The sequence below is a fragment of the Photinus pyralis genome, unplaced genomic scaffold (assembly GCF_008802855.1).
Source record: "Photinus pyralis isolate 1611_PpyrPB1 unplaced genomic scaffold, Ppyr1.3 Ppyr1.4_LG1, whole genome shotgun sequence".
Classification (NCBI taxonomy): Eukaryota; Metazoa; Arthropoda; class Insecta; order Coleoptera; family Lampyridae; genus Photinus; species Photinus pyralis.
Window position 1 is genome coordinate 39,801,848 of NW_022170249.1, and position 18,405 is coordinate 39,820,252.

At 34.2% G+C, this 18,405-nt stretch overlaps 2 protein-coding genes across 2 annotated transcripts in view; both read left to right on the plus strand.

Annotated features, from left to right (window-relative positions):
* LOC116170367 overlaps nucleotides 1-18,405 on the plus strand; it is a 631,383-nt gene that overhangs the window by 208,033 nt on the left and 404,945 nt on the right. The gene's annotated exons all lie outside the window — the stretch shown is intronic.
* LOC116161086 (neurexin-1a) overlaps nucleotides 1-18,405 on the plus strand; it is a 66,201-nt gene that overhangs the window by 9,461 nt on the left and 38,335 nt on the right. Inside the window, exons 4-7 of the mRNA XM_031474298.1 lie at nucleotides 3,016-3,042; nucleotides 12,429-12,587; nucleotides 12,638-12,790; nucleotides 12,954-13,061. Coding sequence (XP_031330158.1) covers nucleotides 3,016-3,042; nucleotides 12,429-12,587; nucleotides 12,638-12,790; nucleotides 12,954-13,061 — 447 coding nt within the window. The remainder of the gene's footprint in view (nucleotides 1-3,015; nucleotides 3,043-12,428; nucleotides 12,588-12,637; nucleotides 12,791-12,953; nucleotides 13,062-18,405) is intronic.

Below are 18,405 nucleotides of genomic sequence, written 5' to 3' on the forward strand. Positions count from 1 at the left end.
CTTCAGTATTGTTTTTATTTAATTTCTTTTTTGCTTGGTAAGTATGATTATTTTTTCTCCACATCTTTCTCTGTTTTCTTTGTTCCCTTTTTGATCGCTCAGAAATCGGTTTAAGCTTTCCCTCCAATTTTCTTTTCTGGTACCGTTCACGTTCTTTCTCTTTTTCCCTTTGATACATCATCGCATCCGCTTTAATCCTTTCTCTTTGTCTTCTTTTTCTTTCTCTTGCCATCTCTCTTTGTCTGTCGGAGTCCACGGTCGACATTTTTTTAGTGATTTTCTTTTTCTTTTTAGTTGATTGAAGCGGAACTCTTTGAACTTTTTTTTGTCTCCACAGGAACCTTAATGTTATCATTCGCTAGCCATTTTGATTGCAAAGGACCATTTTTATCGGATACAGGTTGCTGTTTTTGTTCAATCTCAGCTTTAGTCTCCTTTTTTCTCGCCTTTTTTAGTTTAGTTTTTAACGCTTTGTTTTCATCCCGGCGTTTTGCTGCCTGCTCTCTCATAATCCTTAATTTATTTTGAAGTAAAATCAGCCGTTCATTTTTTGGTTTGGTTCTGTCTGGGGTTTTTAAAACGACTGTCACTTCTTGATTTGAAGTACTCGGAATACATAGGGAAAGTGACGTACTTGAATCCATCATGAAACTAAGAAGACTCTCACCTATATATAATATACGATACCATAAACAACATGATACCATCTATACTCCGTTCTAACATTACCGTCCCGCCCATAACATTACCGTCACATTTTACCCTTTCTGTAAACGTGACGGTAATGTTCGTGACGGAAATGTTTAATTACAAGTAAATAGCCCCTAGATGTTTTTGAAAATGGCAGTAAAGTTTAAGGTTAGGGAAATTTCGTTGTTGGCGGGGTTGGTATTATTAATAAAATAAAAGTATTATGATAGGTATCATTATAACTAAATGGTCTTATGGGACGGTAATGTTGAGAGAAAAAATATTTTACACAAAACATACCTTTAATACAAAACCAGCATGAGAAACAAGAAAACTTTTTGCACTCTTGACATCCAGCATTGACTCAATAAGCTAAGCGAGCTGTGGAACTAAGCAAGAGCGACACGTGCGCGATCTGTCGGTAGAAATGGGCAGCTAAGCTTGGAGTGACGGTAATGTTAGCATTAATGGGTTTATTTAATATTATTTTAAAAAATAAACAAATTATTATTACCTGGTGTTTTAAAATATGAACTGAGTAAAACAAACGTTACCAGAATATAAAACAATATTTACTTTTTGCAATTAGGGTAATATATAATGAAAATTTAAAGCGAAAGTTAAGAAGTTCAAAAAGTTGACCGTGACGGTAATGTTAAAATGGAATTTTAAAAATAAAAAAAAATCACAAACTGAAATTTGTGTTTACTTTTTTTCTATTAATTAGTATACACAACAATGTCTTAATAGTAAAAAAAATAATATGCTTTGATACCGTTCTAAATAAAGATTTGGTAGTGCGGTATACCTAAAGTTAAAGGTTATTGAAAAAGACCCGGGTAACTACAGTTAAAACCCTAATTCAATATCAATGGACAAAATGCTATGTGATGTTTTGAAAATATAAGAAAGAGATTAAGATTCTCTATTAACCTTACTAAAAGTAATTAAGTAAGTAATTTGAATAAAAATAAAAAATTTTAATCCAAAATTCCAGATTAATGTTTACTGATTGGTTTGATGCCCTAATCCATAATTCAAAATCGTTGTAACGGTTACCAATTCATAATATTAATGTTTACAAAATTGACGATCGCTGTTTATTAACTTTACGTAAGTACAAAATTTTGTTCTGTGTATATCTTTAAAAGCATTCAGTTAAAAATTCATAAGAGCCCATACTTTTTAACACAAAGTACCTCCAGTCAGTTTGAACCATATAATCAAATATTAAAGGCCTTGCCGTAAATCTCCCAACTACTTGCAAGCTGCACTGCGCATAGAAACATGTACATATTACTACCGTAAATGCAAGTAGACGTTCTTCGTCTACGAGAAGATAGTTTGAAATTAGCTATTCTCGCTCGGTTATCTGCCTGAAAGCGTAACGTTGAAAAATCATAAAATTAAGAGTAAAGCGAGATTGTTAGTATAGAGATTTATGTTTCAAAATTCGTCTTACTTAAATTTAATTCTGCGAACGAACTCCGAGATAAACTGAGCACATTCCATCAAAATGTAAAAGCCATTTGCTTTATCTCCAATTTCCTTTATTATAATACTTCAATCTATTACAAAACTTTTGATGAGACAAAAATTATGCACGCCTGTCCTCTTTTATTAAAAACAATCAGAACGATGCTACTTTTAGAATACCCAAAGTAAATTAACTGTCTGATGAAGCTTCTCTATAGGAGCGTTATTTATTTGTATGTCGGACCGGACGCATGTGTTATTCAACTAGTTGGAGCTTTCATTTAGGTCGCTTTTACCAGTGTGCTAATTGATTCATCTACCATAATAAAATAACGCTACGATTGTACTACACTAACGCCCTTATGGAACTGCCGCATTCAGTCTACTCGGTGTAGGAGCAAATTGTTTTGTGGTATTAAATTGGACATCCGACGGAAAATTTTATTTTCTATGAATCAACTTTGGGATTCAGCTATTTGTGGGTGCCAACTTAACCGATCGGTGTTAGTGATAAATGCACATTTCCCCATATTTACGCTTAAAAAAGCTTTTTTTATAAAACAATTCAATATTTCAATATAATGATATCAATAACATATGACATTAAAGGCAATACTTTGTACGTACTCACGGCTTATCATTTATTTATCCCGAACTCTTCCGTTTCGTCTGTTCAAGCCCAGAAAACTGTACGTTGCACATAGAATACTGCAATAATATCCGTTCAATCTTTTGGTACCAGCAACACTTTTTAAACTAGGCCAAGTTTATTATTTATAATATCGAAGAGTTACTAATACAGTTGTAACTAAATTGAGTTGAGAATAACACCATTTTTTTTTGTTACAGATTTCTGCCATCACCAGCTTTTGTAGAGTAAGTACCGAATTACTTATGTTCTGATTTACGAGGTATGAATTGAGTTACCCCCAGAAGGGGATATATGCGTATTTTACAAATTAAGAGACAGAATTTTTAGTAAAAATGAATGGATGTTCACAATATTCACTATTCATTACTTTGCGTTTCGTATAAGTGACAACATACACCGCTTTTGAATGGTTTCTTGCGACAACCAAGTGTTTATAAAACTGAAAATAGAGCTATATAATTGTCTTATCGTAATAGTATATTAAGAAACAAGTTCCAAAAAACTATCTTTAAGAAAACTCGTCCTAATTTATAATAATAATATAATAATAATTGTATTTATTGTTCAACAGAAAATAATTTCAGTAACAGAACAATATAAAATGGAGCATAAACTGCAGTGTTAGAAATATCACACAAGAAAAAAATAAGGAAAAAAAATGTGATGCTATTGACATGGGTAACGAAAGGGAGATATGACTGATTAATTTGTAAAGTAAATTAAAGAGAAAAATTGGATTTGTGATTTCTTAGAGATATCACATGATTTGCAACCGTTTACTTTGCAAGTACTTATGTCGTTTATGAACCTATGAATAATTGCATTTTATAAGACAAATCAGTGTCTCGTTTCAAGTTAATTGTTCATAGTTCAGGGTCGAAAATGTCCAAAAATGACACTAACCAATAGAAAAATGTAGACATAGCCATTTTAAGGAATGTTCCATAACTATACGAGGTAACTAAGGGGATGGTTATTTGGAGAGATTTTTCAGGTTTTTTAACCATAAAAGTGTCGAACGATTCGTTAAATGAAACATTACATACTATCGGAAAAATGTTCAATAGAATTTCAATAAAGTGAAACCTCAACAACGATTGTTGCATGGCTTTAAACTTTACAAAGGTAATTAAGCAGTTAAACATTTTAACGCAGCAAGGGAAATTAAAACTTAATAACGTTTGTAGTTACCAAAGTGCATAAACAAAGATTATTGTTTGGTCGAGAAAGAATACGTCAGATAAAGGAGTCTCTTAATATATCGTGCTCAAAAACATTTGTTTGCATTCATCGTGTTTTAAATTACGAAGTGAACTGAATAAACGTTGCCGTCGTCAAAGTAAAATATTAGCAATAAATTTGGTAAATTATAAAAATTCTGTGTAAAACAAATATAGCGTACCTCTACTATTACATTCAAATTACAAAAAAAAACTGTTAGTGGAACCCCTGCAAGTAATCACCGATTCACATTATCGGTCACGTCACGGTCAGATCAGGGACCGGTAACTGTGTGGTCAAATATTATAACGTGTGTTCTTAAAGCCAATTAACATTATCGGTCAGATCACGGTCAGAACATGTTCATAAAAAATACACGCTACAATAATTGACCGCACCGTGACCGGATTGTGATCTGACCGTGACATGACCAATAATGTGAATCGGCCATAAATATATCCTGATATATCCAGATATAACCAGAGCTAACTTGTTTTGTTTCGTTTTCCGATTTCCCAATCTGCAGCTTACCGTCGGATTACTATATGCACTGTCCTGAAAATCAAGGTAATGAAGTTATCAGAATAAAAGAATTTAACTATTTCATTGGTCTGTATATGAAATTTAACCTGTATGTTTACCACCGTATTGAATTTGAACGGGATATAAGAATCAGATTTTTGTTCCATAGAGTTTCATTCAGAATTTCGATAAATCTGCCAAATTCATGGGCCCATAATTACCGACTTTATCTTATAAAATGCGCAGAAAGAAATGTTAGATGTATATCTACTTATATAAAGAGACGGTCAATTTAATTTAATTAAGTTAAAGATTCTTGTAAGATATACTTATTTGTAAAAAATTCATGGAGAAAGGAAAGTGCAACTCAGTTAAAGTTGTGGAATGAATTGATTTTCAATATACAGTTAAATGGCCAGGCGGTGTTTTCCTTTTATAGACAAGCGATAGAAGTTAAAGAAGGTTGTGGTTAATTTCAATTTACAGGATAGATTTGTAATAAGAATTCACCTAAAACATCTAATGTTTTAATATACATATTGACCTACCCGCCGGAAAAAGAATAGTTAATTTAATTAACAAAGCTGCGAGCTTTACGTAGAAATTTTAAATGTTAAGTTCAGAAGGGAAAATAATTTAACCTCTATAAGACAACCTGTTGTACTTTCAAAAAAGGCATAATTATTTCGGTTGTTTTCTTAAAATTAAAGCAGGTATCTACTTCTTCAACAAAATAAATAGTTCCAGAACAACAAAACTTAGCAATGAGCACATTATTTGGGGATGTGGTTATAAGACCAAGAGATAACGGCAGATTTTTAGCGATGATTAGTAAACGTCTGTCCCCGCAATTTTCTCATTACATAGGTTAGAACTAGCGTGTAAGCGTATATTATATCTGTTGAGCAGTTAGTTCTCTTTTTATGTAATTTTTTTAATTTTGACAGCACAATAAACATAAGTTTATTAATAAACATCTGCCATCAATTTTAAAATAATATTGGAGAGAAAAAATAATAAGGTGGTAGCACATTAACAGACGCTTTTCGTTTTCTATTCGCTTTTGTAACATATATTATGTAATTTTTCAGTCGTCATTTCTTGGTCTATTAAGTGGAGTGCAAATTTAGGGGTATCGGCTTAATTCAGATGATTTTGCATCACTGAAACGAAAGTATTCACCAATCTCTTCACAATAATTGACTTGTTACTGCTATATTCATTACAAAGTTAATGAGTTTTATAAGAAAAGAAAAGTATGGGTACAGGTATTGATTAATTCCTCTCGATGAAATTTTCAAAACAAAGAGTCTTTATCTAAAGTTCATTCTCCGGACTTTCCAGAGTGTCTAAATATAATCCCATTTTATGTGGAAAAGTAACTTTGCATTCAACGTCACATCTTTTCTCCCATTTTTGCTTTATAGGAGAATTTTATTGCATGCACGGCATTTTATTGAATGGAACTTATTGTACTGAACTAAAACACATTTCAGCCTTTGGAATTTTTGTCAACTTGTAAAAGTATCGGACATCTTCCTTATTGGAAACCCTTCTTGGTATGCATGAACTACAGAGCATTTCGATGTGATACATTTACCCGCACTAGCCAATAAAGTAAGGAAATATATTTCGAGAGAAAACGCAGGTCGGTAAACTTTGACTTATCGTTAGAGATGTAAATTTTGCGAAATTATATAAAAGTTGCATTTAAGAAAGACTGTTTATTTCTCGCAGGCGACGAGGTTTCCGAGTCGTTCATAAAATGATCACATTCCCTGCGTTGTTTAAACATTTTTATTTCTTTAGAACCCTAGAGATTTCAACATAGTCGTCATCTCATGAATGTTCTATTCCCTCTGCATAATTTAACAGACAAGAACCAATGTGCGTAAAAAATTCGAAATGTGCAATTTGCTTGAATTTTGTATGAACATTTATTTAATGTTGCAGCCATAAAGTAACCGCCTAATAGCTTTCTAAATACTTTTGCTAAATATCTTCCGAATCCCTGACGTCTTCATAGTAAGCAAAGGAATCGGGTAGGTAAAACAGACGAATGTTTAGATCTCGCAAAAAAGCGCTGCCCTTTAAAAAAAATAACTTCGGTGTGCATTTTCAGTTAATTACGCCGAATAAGCTGAAGTAGATATCTGCGCAAATTACGACTAAAATTTAACAAGCAACGTTAAATACGGTAAGCAGATTTCATGAAATAATGTTTGTAAAATTTTCTTTGGAAATTTTTTTATGGAAATAATGAGTAGGGTATTTAACCATTTCATCTCGAAATTTCCTTTTGTGTAGTGAGGCTGTAATTCCCAACTCCTAAATCTGATTATAAAAAGAACTTCTAAAAACTGGCTTAAAAAAGAAATAATTGAAATAATACTTCCCCTCGTCAAATTTAAATGAGGATAAAATGCCTTTCTCGTGTTAATTGTTATACTATGAAAACTTTACTAATTTGTATGGGTTCTACGGAAATAATTTAGATTTGCACGTACATACCTAATGAGTTTTGTTTTGGTGCAAAATATAACGTCCACACAAAAACCATTATCAGATGTTCAACAGCATTGCCATTGTTTGGACGACTAGCAACTTTTCTAACGACTAAGGACTTTGTAGCCTCAAATGAATATACACTGTAACCAAGATAACGTTAAAATATTTTCAATACAACGTTTCGTTTCGGAGAAATCATCATCAACTTTATTTTTTTATATGGCCCGTAAAAAAGTAACATCTTTTATTACGAATACAGCGATATACAGCACTAAAAACAAAAGTTGGAAACTGTTCGTTTCGACAGAATGGTGCAGACAATTTCCATACAATTGCTGCAATCTCCAGACAATTTCCGCAATCGTCGTGCAATTGCTACAATCGCCAGAAAATTGCTGCAATTATCGGAGAATTGCTACAATCAACTGACAATTTCTACAATCTATGCCGATAAATAAATAATAACGTGTCTTATGGACAGTAGCTATTACATGAAAGATGAATTTAAGATTCATTTATTAAAATAAATAACAGACAACAATGCGAGCTCTGTCGTTTTCCTCGATGGTAAAAGGTCTCAACAAAAGGAACTGTTTTATCCTTCGTGGTACTCTAATGAAAGGAATAATTTCTATCAACCATAGTCCTTCTTCTCGACCCCTTATCGTGATCCGATATAATTCCTTATATGTCAAGAGCAGATGGTCGGTGGACTGGTGGAGGGTACTCACAAAGGGTGATTATGACGTCTGAAAGAAATATGGTGATATCAAAAGTTTACGAGCGAATATCTCGAAAACGGTTTATCGCAGGAAAGTACTCACAAAGGCGAAATGAATCGTCTGGGTGAGACATATCTATTGGTGAAGTCAAAGCGAATATCTTCAAAACAAAGTGTCGGAAGAGGGTACTCATAAAGAGCAAGTGGGACATCAGGACGAGATACAGCTACTGGCGATGTAAAAACTTAATTGTGAATATCTCGACAATGTTGGACTACAAAGGAAAATGCAATATTTCGGATAATTTCCCTAAGGACTGGATTCAGCTTGCGTTATATATCGTTTGAATGTACGCCAGGCAGCCTTTAATATAATGTACATTTTATAAGACCGCTTCACTATTTGTATATATTTTAGCTACGACCTGAAGATGACAATACTCAAAAATGAAAATGAAATTCTTCTTATAAACAGAAATTGAAGTAGCACGTCAAAAATGGATTGCACATGTGTAACGCTATCTTTCATATTTGTGGCCGGATTTTTACGATTTTAACAGAAGTTGCACCTTACAAATGGGAAATGAATACAAGTGGGAATGCGCTTTTTGTAAATCGTTTACGATTACTTTTTAACTTGTTAGATTTTAAACTTCTCCCACAATGTTACCTTGATGAGATTCAATACATTCCACGACAAAACCAGATTTCCACAAGTCAGATCTTTTCATTATTAACAAGCGACAAAAAGCGAGTTTATGATTTTGAACTTTCTACCCGTCCGTCCGTCTGTGGACACGATCACTCACAAACGGTTTGGAATTTTCCAATTCTTTTTTTTAGTAATAGGTAAACAATGGTCAAGGGACTAATTGGTTACATTTTGTTCAATATTCGTCAACCGGAAGTAACTTTGTCACTCGTTGTCTATATTGGTGCAGCTTATTTTATTTATTGACGCGAGTTTTCTTAGATCAAATAATTGGGCAATCAGCATGTAGGGCAATAAATAAATTAAATTAAATCATCATATATATTCCATAGATATAGTGTTCAGCCATTTTTTAAAAAAAATGTCTCCATTCGTTGCTTATTGGTCGAGTATAAAAATTCAACAAACGTTGAATAAATGCCAGATTTCTTATGCACAAAACAAACATAGTCATAAGGGAAACGTAACAATTTTAGCTGTTATCGTTCTATAAGTTATGTCTTCTTATTTTGTTTTGCAGGTATTCGTTGTAATTCACGGCATCCAGCATATAAATCATTTTGAAAAAGAGTTTATAGTTGAATAACGATATAAGTCTTTCGGTCCTTTTCGATGGATTGTGCAAAACATTTACCGAATTCAGTTTTCAGCATTGCGCTTCGCTTCCTAAGGAGAATTGAGCCCCTTTCATTACTATACTAGTTATACTACTACTTGTAATAGTTTATTCGTATCCTTTATAAAGTTGTTAACTTACTGGAACTGGCCATTAAGGCGTTTGCATTCTAGTGTTCAGAGGGTTTAGAGTGTAAGCCGTAAAATATGTACCTCTACATTATTTGGCGTTAACAGTGCAGCACGGAGATAAAGCATTTCAGGAAATTGCAATTTAAGATTTAAGTTTACTAAAGTCTAACGTAATTCTTGTTATAAATTAGGAAACAAACTTGCAAAATTTGCATAAACTTCCAGTTTGGGGTTTAATACAAACGAGTATTTGACGCAGTTGATGGTTAATTAATTTTAACTTAAACGGCGACTAATTTAGTTACTTACAAGTATTACCTTGGGAAGAAATGTAAATTTAAGTATTTGGAGTTTGAGAAAAGCAAGGTTGCACTGTAAGGTAATTTTAATCTAATTACCTATGTACTACTATCGAGACAAAGGGGTTTAATATAAAAATTAACGAATTAAGGGAGATACCCTTGTTTGCATGAATACACCACTTTATGTTCATATACTACGAGTAGTATCTGAGAATTGAACACGAGTCTTCTCAGTTCGTAGTCTAGTGTCCTAACGGCCTAACCTAAGCGTTTTCCGTCTATACCGCTACTCAACCAGCAACATGCTTGGTGTTAGCCGAGTACTATTATACGGTCAGACAGATTCGAAGGAACGGTAGGTTCTGAAGAATCATAATCTGACAAATTTGAATTAGGACCCATAAGGACCCATCAAGAATCTTTTGCATCTAAAGAATTTTAAAAGCTCCAGAATTGAATGAATTTGGAGAAACGGAGGCATCTATAGAATCACAAAGATCTGAATAATTTTCAAAAATAAAAGTATTCGTATAATATTAATGCAGTGAATATTCCAGAAATCCCAATACCATCGAGGAACCATGGAAGATTAGTCATCGGCGATAATGTACAAATGCGCATGTGACGTAATCTTTGCGGGACATATGACGTGTTTGTTCGCGAACATTCTCGAATACGCGGAAGCGTTCGGGAACTTTGAAGAGGTACATGAGCAAACTATAATTGCGTTTCAAGGAGTTCCAATTTCATGTATATGTGACCGATAAATAATACTTTAACCGTTATAAATCAATTTGATTCAAGACTGTTATAAATGTATTATTAACTAATTGTAAATAAAATAAATCACGTATAATTAAATTTATGTTAATTAGAAGGGCTTGATGGATTTGAAGAATTTGATAAATGGAGAAAATGGGAGAATTTGAAGACTCTTAAAAAGAGTGCTAATGGAATGTGATAATGCGCAAGAACATGAAACATTCAAAGAAGCAATAAGGTACGAAGAATCTGAGGAATCTAAAACTGAAAAAATCGAAAATCTAAAAGCCAAGAATATCAAGCATCCGAAGAAATGAAAGCTATTAAATAATCTTAACAATTACAGAAGAAATTTGGACAGTCTACACAAACGGATTATCCAAAGAACAGAAAGAACTCCAAAGTGTCCGAAGTATACAAAGGGCTCGGAAAATCTTGAAAAATTCTCCCAGAAGCCATGGAAAAGGAAATCTCGAAAAACTCTACAATATGCATTGTCTATATTCTCTACGTGCTAAAAATTGCTTAAGTCATCATTAACACGTAAATTACTATAGTGGAACATAGGCGTTTAACATGGGAAATTACTTTTTCTTTGCGCAAACGTTTCCTAATTATTTTACGCAAAAATACTTCAAATAAAAGTTATAGAGATATAAATTCTGCATCTAAATGTGAAACGATTATTCTACCTCTTCTTGTACGCGAAAAAATTACTTATAAAGTATCTGTTTTCACGAGTTTTTAGTCTAAGTAGCCATGGACTATGATAAAAGAAAAACATAGTCCGTGGCTACTTAGACTAAAAACTCGTGAAAATAGAATCTTTATAATTAATTTTTTCGCATACAAGAAGAGGTAGAATAATCGTTTCACATGATTTAGATGCAGAATTTATATCTCTATAACTTTTATTTGAAGTATTTTTGCGTAAAATAATTAGGAAACGTTTACGCAAAGAAAAAGTAATTTCCCATGTTCCATTTTTCTATTTACACCCTGTACATTACATTACTGAGCTGTCATGCGTCCATAAAATTTGAATACAGCAGATTTCATGCAGTTTGTGACACAAGAACTTGTACCTATAGTGTCATACAGAATACCATCATGCACACAAGAATCTACAATAAAATGCATATCATTTCCTATACAGTTTCTAAATAACGGGATATTCGGGATTTCGCCTAGAAAACGCAGCCTAGAAAAGTTCGCTCTGAATAAAACCCATCAGTAAGCAAAATCGTTTTTTCCGCCTATGATCAATGACAAATGGGATTGTGATGAATTGTTGCCAGTAGGAGTCTTTAGGAGAGGCTCATCGACTGAATCAAAAGTTTTGCTTGGGGCCAACTACCCGTTGGTGGAATGTTTTAAGAAGCTAACAGTGAAAATTTACCTGGGGAAAATCGTGTATATTCCGAATCGAAATGACTTGGGGGGCAAATACCTATCAGAGCCGAATTCTCAGGGGAGAACTTACTGGGGATGATTAAATTGTAAGTCAATTCGTTCAACGTTTGTTTAAGTTATGCTGTTCAAGAGCTAGTCTAAAATAACTCAAACTTAAATCGCTTGGCGTAATAAAGTTAGAAAACTTGCTTGGTATATAAGTGATATCAAGTTAAGCACAAATTAAAGCTTGAAGGGAATTGTAAATAAAAACCGGAACGTAATTAAATTTACTTTTGTTCTATGAACGTATTTTATTTCTCGCTCTGACTGATTGAAGCCGCACTTTACCTTTAAAACGTTTTTAGTTCGCTGATTATCATTTTTCAGAGTTATATATTTGTAACATGTCCTGAAGAGGATATTAAAAAAGTGATCACGTCTTTCGCCAGTAGTTTCCTGTAAAGTCGCTATGATTGGATATCGCAGATTAAGAAACCGTATTCTGTGACAGCTGTCCCAGAAAGAATTTTGTTGTCACAAGTTATTAAATTTACTGCTATTTGCGGCAAGCTTACCTTGTACGTAAGTACCGCCAAAAAAAAATCGAACGACTGATTGGAAAACTAAAAAGTAATCTAAAAGCGCTGTGGTTCAGACATTTGAAAGCAGTAGGTACATATGTCGTATCAGAAAGCTGAACTGGACTTTTCTTTTTTCTAGTTGTCCGCCGTAGTGGATGGAGTGTATGCTGACCATTCGCACATCGCTGGAAAATTCACTATGCTGTCATCGAGTCGTGTGTATGTAGGAGGAAGTATCAACACAAGGGCACTTCCTGGGGCTCGAGTGCACAGTAACTTTGTGGGGTGTATGCGGAAAGTAAGTGTACTCAAAATGCTTTTATCGACATTTCAGCATATAAATTTTAGGTGGAATTTGTAGCAGACACTTTAAGATTAAATCTACTGGAACTAGGAAAATCCGGCAGCCACCTCATTTCTGTGGCTGGCCGTCTTGAATACAAATGTCCATCTGGTGAGACACGTGATCCGATAACATTCACCACAAGGGAATCGCACCTGGTAAGGATATTTTTTGGCCATATGTTGCGTACGATTTTTCGTCACGTACGAAACGCGCAAATCTAATGCAGCGTGAAAGAGAGAGAACGAAATGAAGGACGAGTTTTATGCGATACTTTATTATTTTTCCTGGTTACTACCTATGGGTATTGATTCATTGCAGATTTTGCCGGCGTGGAATGCTAAGAAGTCGGGAAATATTTCCTTTAAGTTTCGCACAAATGAAGCCAACGGTTTGATCCTTTTTAACGGTGGTATACGACCGCCGAGGGTAAGTGTCTAGCAAATTTCTCGCTACCGTTTTTTTGCTCATTTAGGAAGATAAAGTAGAGATTAATTTGTTTTTTATGAGGAATATGCACCCCACTAAAAGCTTTTTATGTGAGTTACTTGTGATAGTTACACTTTTATTAATCCTAGGGGCCGTTCAATATATTATTCAATCTGACAACGAGAAAAATATTTTCGCTTGGTGTGTGAGCAATAAATTGTGTTGCCTGCTGGAATATAAATACCCTTCTCCTATTATTGCTTGTGTGTTATTAATTTATGTGTTTTGCATGTAACTTTAGCAGGTATCTAACTTGAAAGACATTTACACATGAATGAGTTTAAACCGTCCCAACTCACGTTATAATACGCTAGCTTTTTTTTCAATTTCAATCAATTGTCAGTTTCCTCAAAAATAAATTGTTAACTGAGACTATGGGTTGTATCAGTTTATAAATATTAACACGAAAGCTAAAAACCACCTTCAATTTCTATTACGTGAAAGAAGTCGCTCCGTGTAACCTCATTTGTATCAATCACCCTTTCGTGGCAACCCCATAATGGGTGATCTAAGTTATGATCCGTCAATTTCAAGATATTTGTTTCCAAATTATAACTGAAAACTTTCGAAAAGGTTCGGAAAATAACGTTCCTATAAAACATCATCCACAAATAGAAGCCGACAACGAAATCACGCATCGACAAACTTTCTTTTTTCTCCCCCTCGCCTCGTGACGAGATTTTGTTATAAAGCTTACAGTTTTAAATTTACCAAATTTGCCTTTAATTAAAAGCAGTGATAGACAAATTTTCATTAGCCGTGTCTGAAATGTCGTTGTGTATTTTATTTACTCTCCCTCACTATTTAAACTAGAAACGAAGTTTCTTCACCCTACGTAACGGAAACTAAACGGATGAAAAATTCCGCACTCTTTTCTCGATTAAACCGAAGGCTCTCAAAATTCCCAAATGTGTGTTCCTTTTCTTGGAAACCATTTCACATTGAAGGTCGGAGCTAAGCACGGAAAATGCTTTCTTAGGCCCTAACACATTAATTTCTGCCCGTTTTGTTTTAATTTGTGCGCCAATTTCCACGTTTTGTTCGTCAATATTAAGGACAATAGATAATTAATATATGTACAGTGTGTAGAGCGACGTTATTGGTACTTTCAAAGCAAGCAAAAAATATCATGAAGAATACATTTTTTTCATAAATCAATATTTAAAAAAATTCCCTCTTTTATATCTCATCGCTTTACACACTGTACAGTGAAACAAATGATTTTCAATTCTAATGACGTCTGTCATTCTTATTTAAAAAATGGGACGCGACGCACGAAATAAAATGAAGTTCAGAACAGAAAACGATATTGTTTCTATGGAAACGACGGGGGAAGTTTGCTATTTTTGATGTCTAAATTAAAAAGAGAATTTTTAGAAATATTATAATTACATGGTTTCTATTATAAAATAAGGTTTTGTATTATATACGACAATAAGGGGAAACCATCTCGTAAAAGGTCATTCACTCGATGGTTAAAAGTTAAAACATCCCTTTATCGTCTTATATAATATTAGTTAATTAGGAAATTTTTAGAAAACATACTGTGCAAATTACTTTTTATTTTAGAAAAAAATTATACGCAGTGCTGATGAATTTATGTCAAATTTCGTAGTCATGAAAACCCACTTTTCACTATATCTGAAATGAATTAGTAAACGCAGTTGCGGTAATATTTGTCATTATTAGTGGCTGTTGTTTCAATAACTGTCAAGAAAGTAACATTGCTCATATTTCCTTCTTTTGTTGTACTTTTTTTATATTTTCTAAACTTCTTCTCATCTGTCTTTCTTTCTCCGTCATTGTTCTGTAGCTGTTTCTCTTTTCTGTACAATCGTTGTCGCACCCTTCCTTTCTGTTATCTCTCCCTTTCCTTTGATTTATATGTGCCACTTTATTATCTTTTTAGAGATCGTTCCAAAACTAAAAGATGATTGCGTAGAAACCAATGTTGGCACAAATGCAAATATCTAACCCAAAAATGTTGGCATTATGTTTGACCTGTTTACAGCTGTTTTTGTATTCCAGAACAAAAAGACGGATGTTCTTTTGTGATCGTAATACAAACACACTGCAACGACATCATACATGCGAAAAACGTAATTCCATGTAAAAAATACATGCCCAATAGATCCACATAAAAGACTACCAAGAATTTAAAATGTGTCAGTGTGACTGTGCAACGAACACATTTTAACATTTGCCCAGACATGGATCCTACCAGGATTTTAAATGGGACCGATGTGATTTTGACACCATGTCCAAATCCAATTTTAAAACGCATTTTGTTAATCTGAAAGCCCAGGAAGAGTTTCAAATGCGCCTAGTATAAGGCATAACACCATAAACTCCTTTATGTTCTAAGCCTTAAAGAAATAACACGCCACAGGCCTGTAAAATGCCGGGAATGTCAACTGAAAAAACCGCGCATCGTGTTTAGAGCGAATATTTTTAGGTTTTCGCACGATCGCGAAATCCCGAATATACTTGACGCGCATCCCACCATCTTTTAGTCTTGGAGCGGTTTTCAAATTTTTTCACTCCTCTGTAAACTCTCCCATTTCTTCTTCATGTTTCTCTAGTCTCCTTCCAAGTCTCCACAGTGTTTCTTGTTCATAAGTTTATCTCCCTTCGTTCTGTTTCTTGATCTTCTTACCTCCCTTTTAGACACATTTCTATGGTTTTAAATTCTTTTATTTCTTCCAGTACTTTTTCGTTTACTTGTATATAATCAACTGCCGAACTCCCTCTTTCTCCTATGTATGTGTATATTCCCTTCCTATCTCTACTCATATTTCTGTTTGATATTATCCATCCTCTCTTTTCTCATAATTCCAGTAACACTTCTTCCTCTTTGTTGCATTCTTAATTTCTTGATTTTGTGTTCCTCTTCCCATCTCCAGCCATTTTCCTTTAGTCCTTCTTTTGCTGTTTAAATCTCTCCCCAATATTAGCCCCTCCTCTTCCTTTCATCTACTATATCTTCTATTTTATTTTTGAACTTTGTCATTCCTTCTCTATTGTATATAGTTATCAATCTCACACCTTCCCTCTCTGTCATCCCCCCTCCATTCAATTTTTACCCTTGCTGGCGTGCATATGTATTAACTCGGTGCCCTAATCTTTATTGTCTCCTACTTTATTTCTTCTATCCACAGCATCAAATCATCTTACAAACTTCCACAATTGAACGTCTTTGCTTCCAACCCCTGACACAATCCAGAACATCATCTTCAATCTACATGTTGCTCCTCGCCCTTATTATTTCATTTAGCCCTTTGCTTCTGTTGTTCGTTTCCGCATTCTTCCCTCGTATGGAAAACATAAGCATTTTCTTTTCATGATACGGGCGGACTGGCAGAAACACGAAAACATAGGCCTTCTCATTTTATGAGTGACTAAAAACATTTAAAAATGGCCCTGCGAGGTTACGCACGATTTCAATCTTCCCGCAAGAGAGGCAACAAAATTGTCGTGTCAAATCTGCTGAATCAACTCACGAAAATTTTTGGATACGAGTAGAATTCAACTCAAAACGGTGACGGAACCCACTAGGTACCCTCTCACAGTTATTTAAAATGGGTTTCGCTTGCTAGAACCATAGTATTTGTGTTATATTATGCTAGAACGTAGTGAAAAAACTACTTATAACCCTCATATGGATTTTGCCATGCAACACTTCATTGTACAGTACAATAACATTTCACTCAAGGGGTCGTCATTCACTGGATAGTTCAAGCGTTTCACTATCGTTTAATAGTACTTCAACTTGCCGTAGCCTCAACCTCAACGTCATAGAATGTGGTGGTACTTACACGTTCTGATAAGGCACGACAATGGACTTGACGATGATAAATTTACACACTTTAAGAGCGTATACTGTCATTTTATTTCGATCAATACTTAGGAACGCAACCAAACGAAAAAAAGTTCAAGCGTATTGCTACAAACTTAGTGGTAGAACGAATGCAATCAAAAATATAAAGGAGTGTTGACATAAATAAACAAATAGAGGGCCAATATAAAACTAATTACAAACCAAGGTAAAAAGGAATCCCACTTCAAAAGTGGAAAAAAGTACTGAATAATAGAATACTACACAAGCACATATAAATGTTTCTGGATTTCCTACGCACTTTTCGTTAATTTACCGTAATCAAATATTCAACTACACAGTAATACTCTGCCCAAGTACTTTTTTACGAAGTCGGCAAAGACCAAATTAAAATTAAAATGTAGTAAGAGGGTCGATATTTTCTTTTCACTATACCTCCACCTACTGTACCGAAGCGACGTAAGAATATTAAATTCTTTTATTAAAATTTTATTTATCAATACAACCCCACAATTTAAAAAATATAATTTTCCCTGGTTTTACGTTAGAGATCCCAAATTGTTATCCTTGATGGAAGAATTTCAATTGGAAGTCCACTCGAGGTAAGTATAGGCAGGGAGAAAGCGTCATCATGGTTTAGAGATCATTCTCGCAAAACTAAATCACGTACGCGGCACATGTTTGGAAAACAAACAGCCATCTTCATGGTAAAGTAAAATATACGGGAAATATACATAAATCATAAACTTATTCAGGGCGCGCGTTTAACCTCCTTTCGGCGATTAATAATTTAGCGAATGTTCTCGGATTGAACTAGCGAAGGCGCATGAATCAAATTTAAGCTGTAATGTGAAGCAGTAATAACGTTGATTATTAGGGAGACCGATGTTCACACAATTCAGCAATGTCATTAATTCTGCGTCCCTCAAAATGGCTTACATTCAACAAATTATTCAATGCCACAACGATCGTTGCTGTTTTCAAATGATCACGGTGGCTTGTTATTTAATTGAACAAAAAAAGGTTACTGTCAAAATTTCTTTCCAACTGTAAAGATGAATGTTGGACGCCGATTACTACCAGCAGCCAATCTCTTGGTTCGTCGGTTTAAGCAGACCGCCGTGGAAGAACGACCCTCGAAACACTTCTATAAAATGAAGGAGATGCAAAAGATTTTTTGCCAAGACGATGGCGTTGTTGTGTGGTTAAAATTGGGCACGCGCGATAAGATTTTATACCAAACTTCGCTCTGGATGACCGTAATAGTGCAGATAATGGGCTGGTCTACTTTGTTTCAGTTATTTATGAAGTACAAGTAATGTGTAACTGTTGAATAAATAGTGCTTATAATTTCTTTTTATTGAAACGTGAACTGCTTTGCTTCTGGTTTTGCTCAAGATACCTACCTATCGCTGCCTTTTGGCAACATGCGCGGTGAAGAATCGTTCA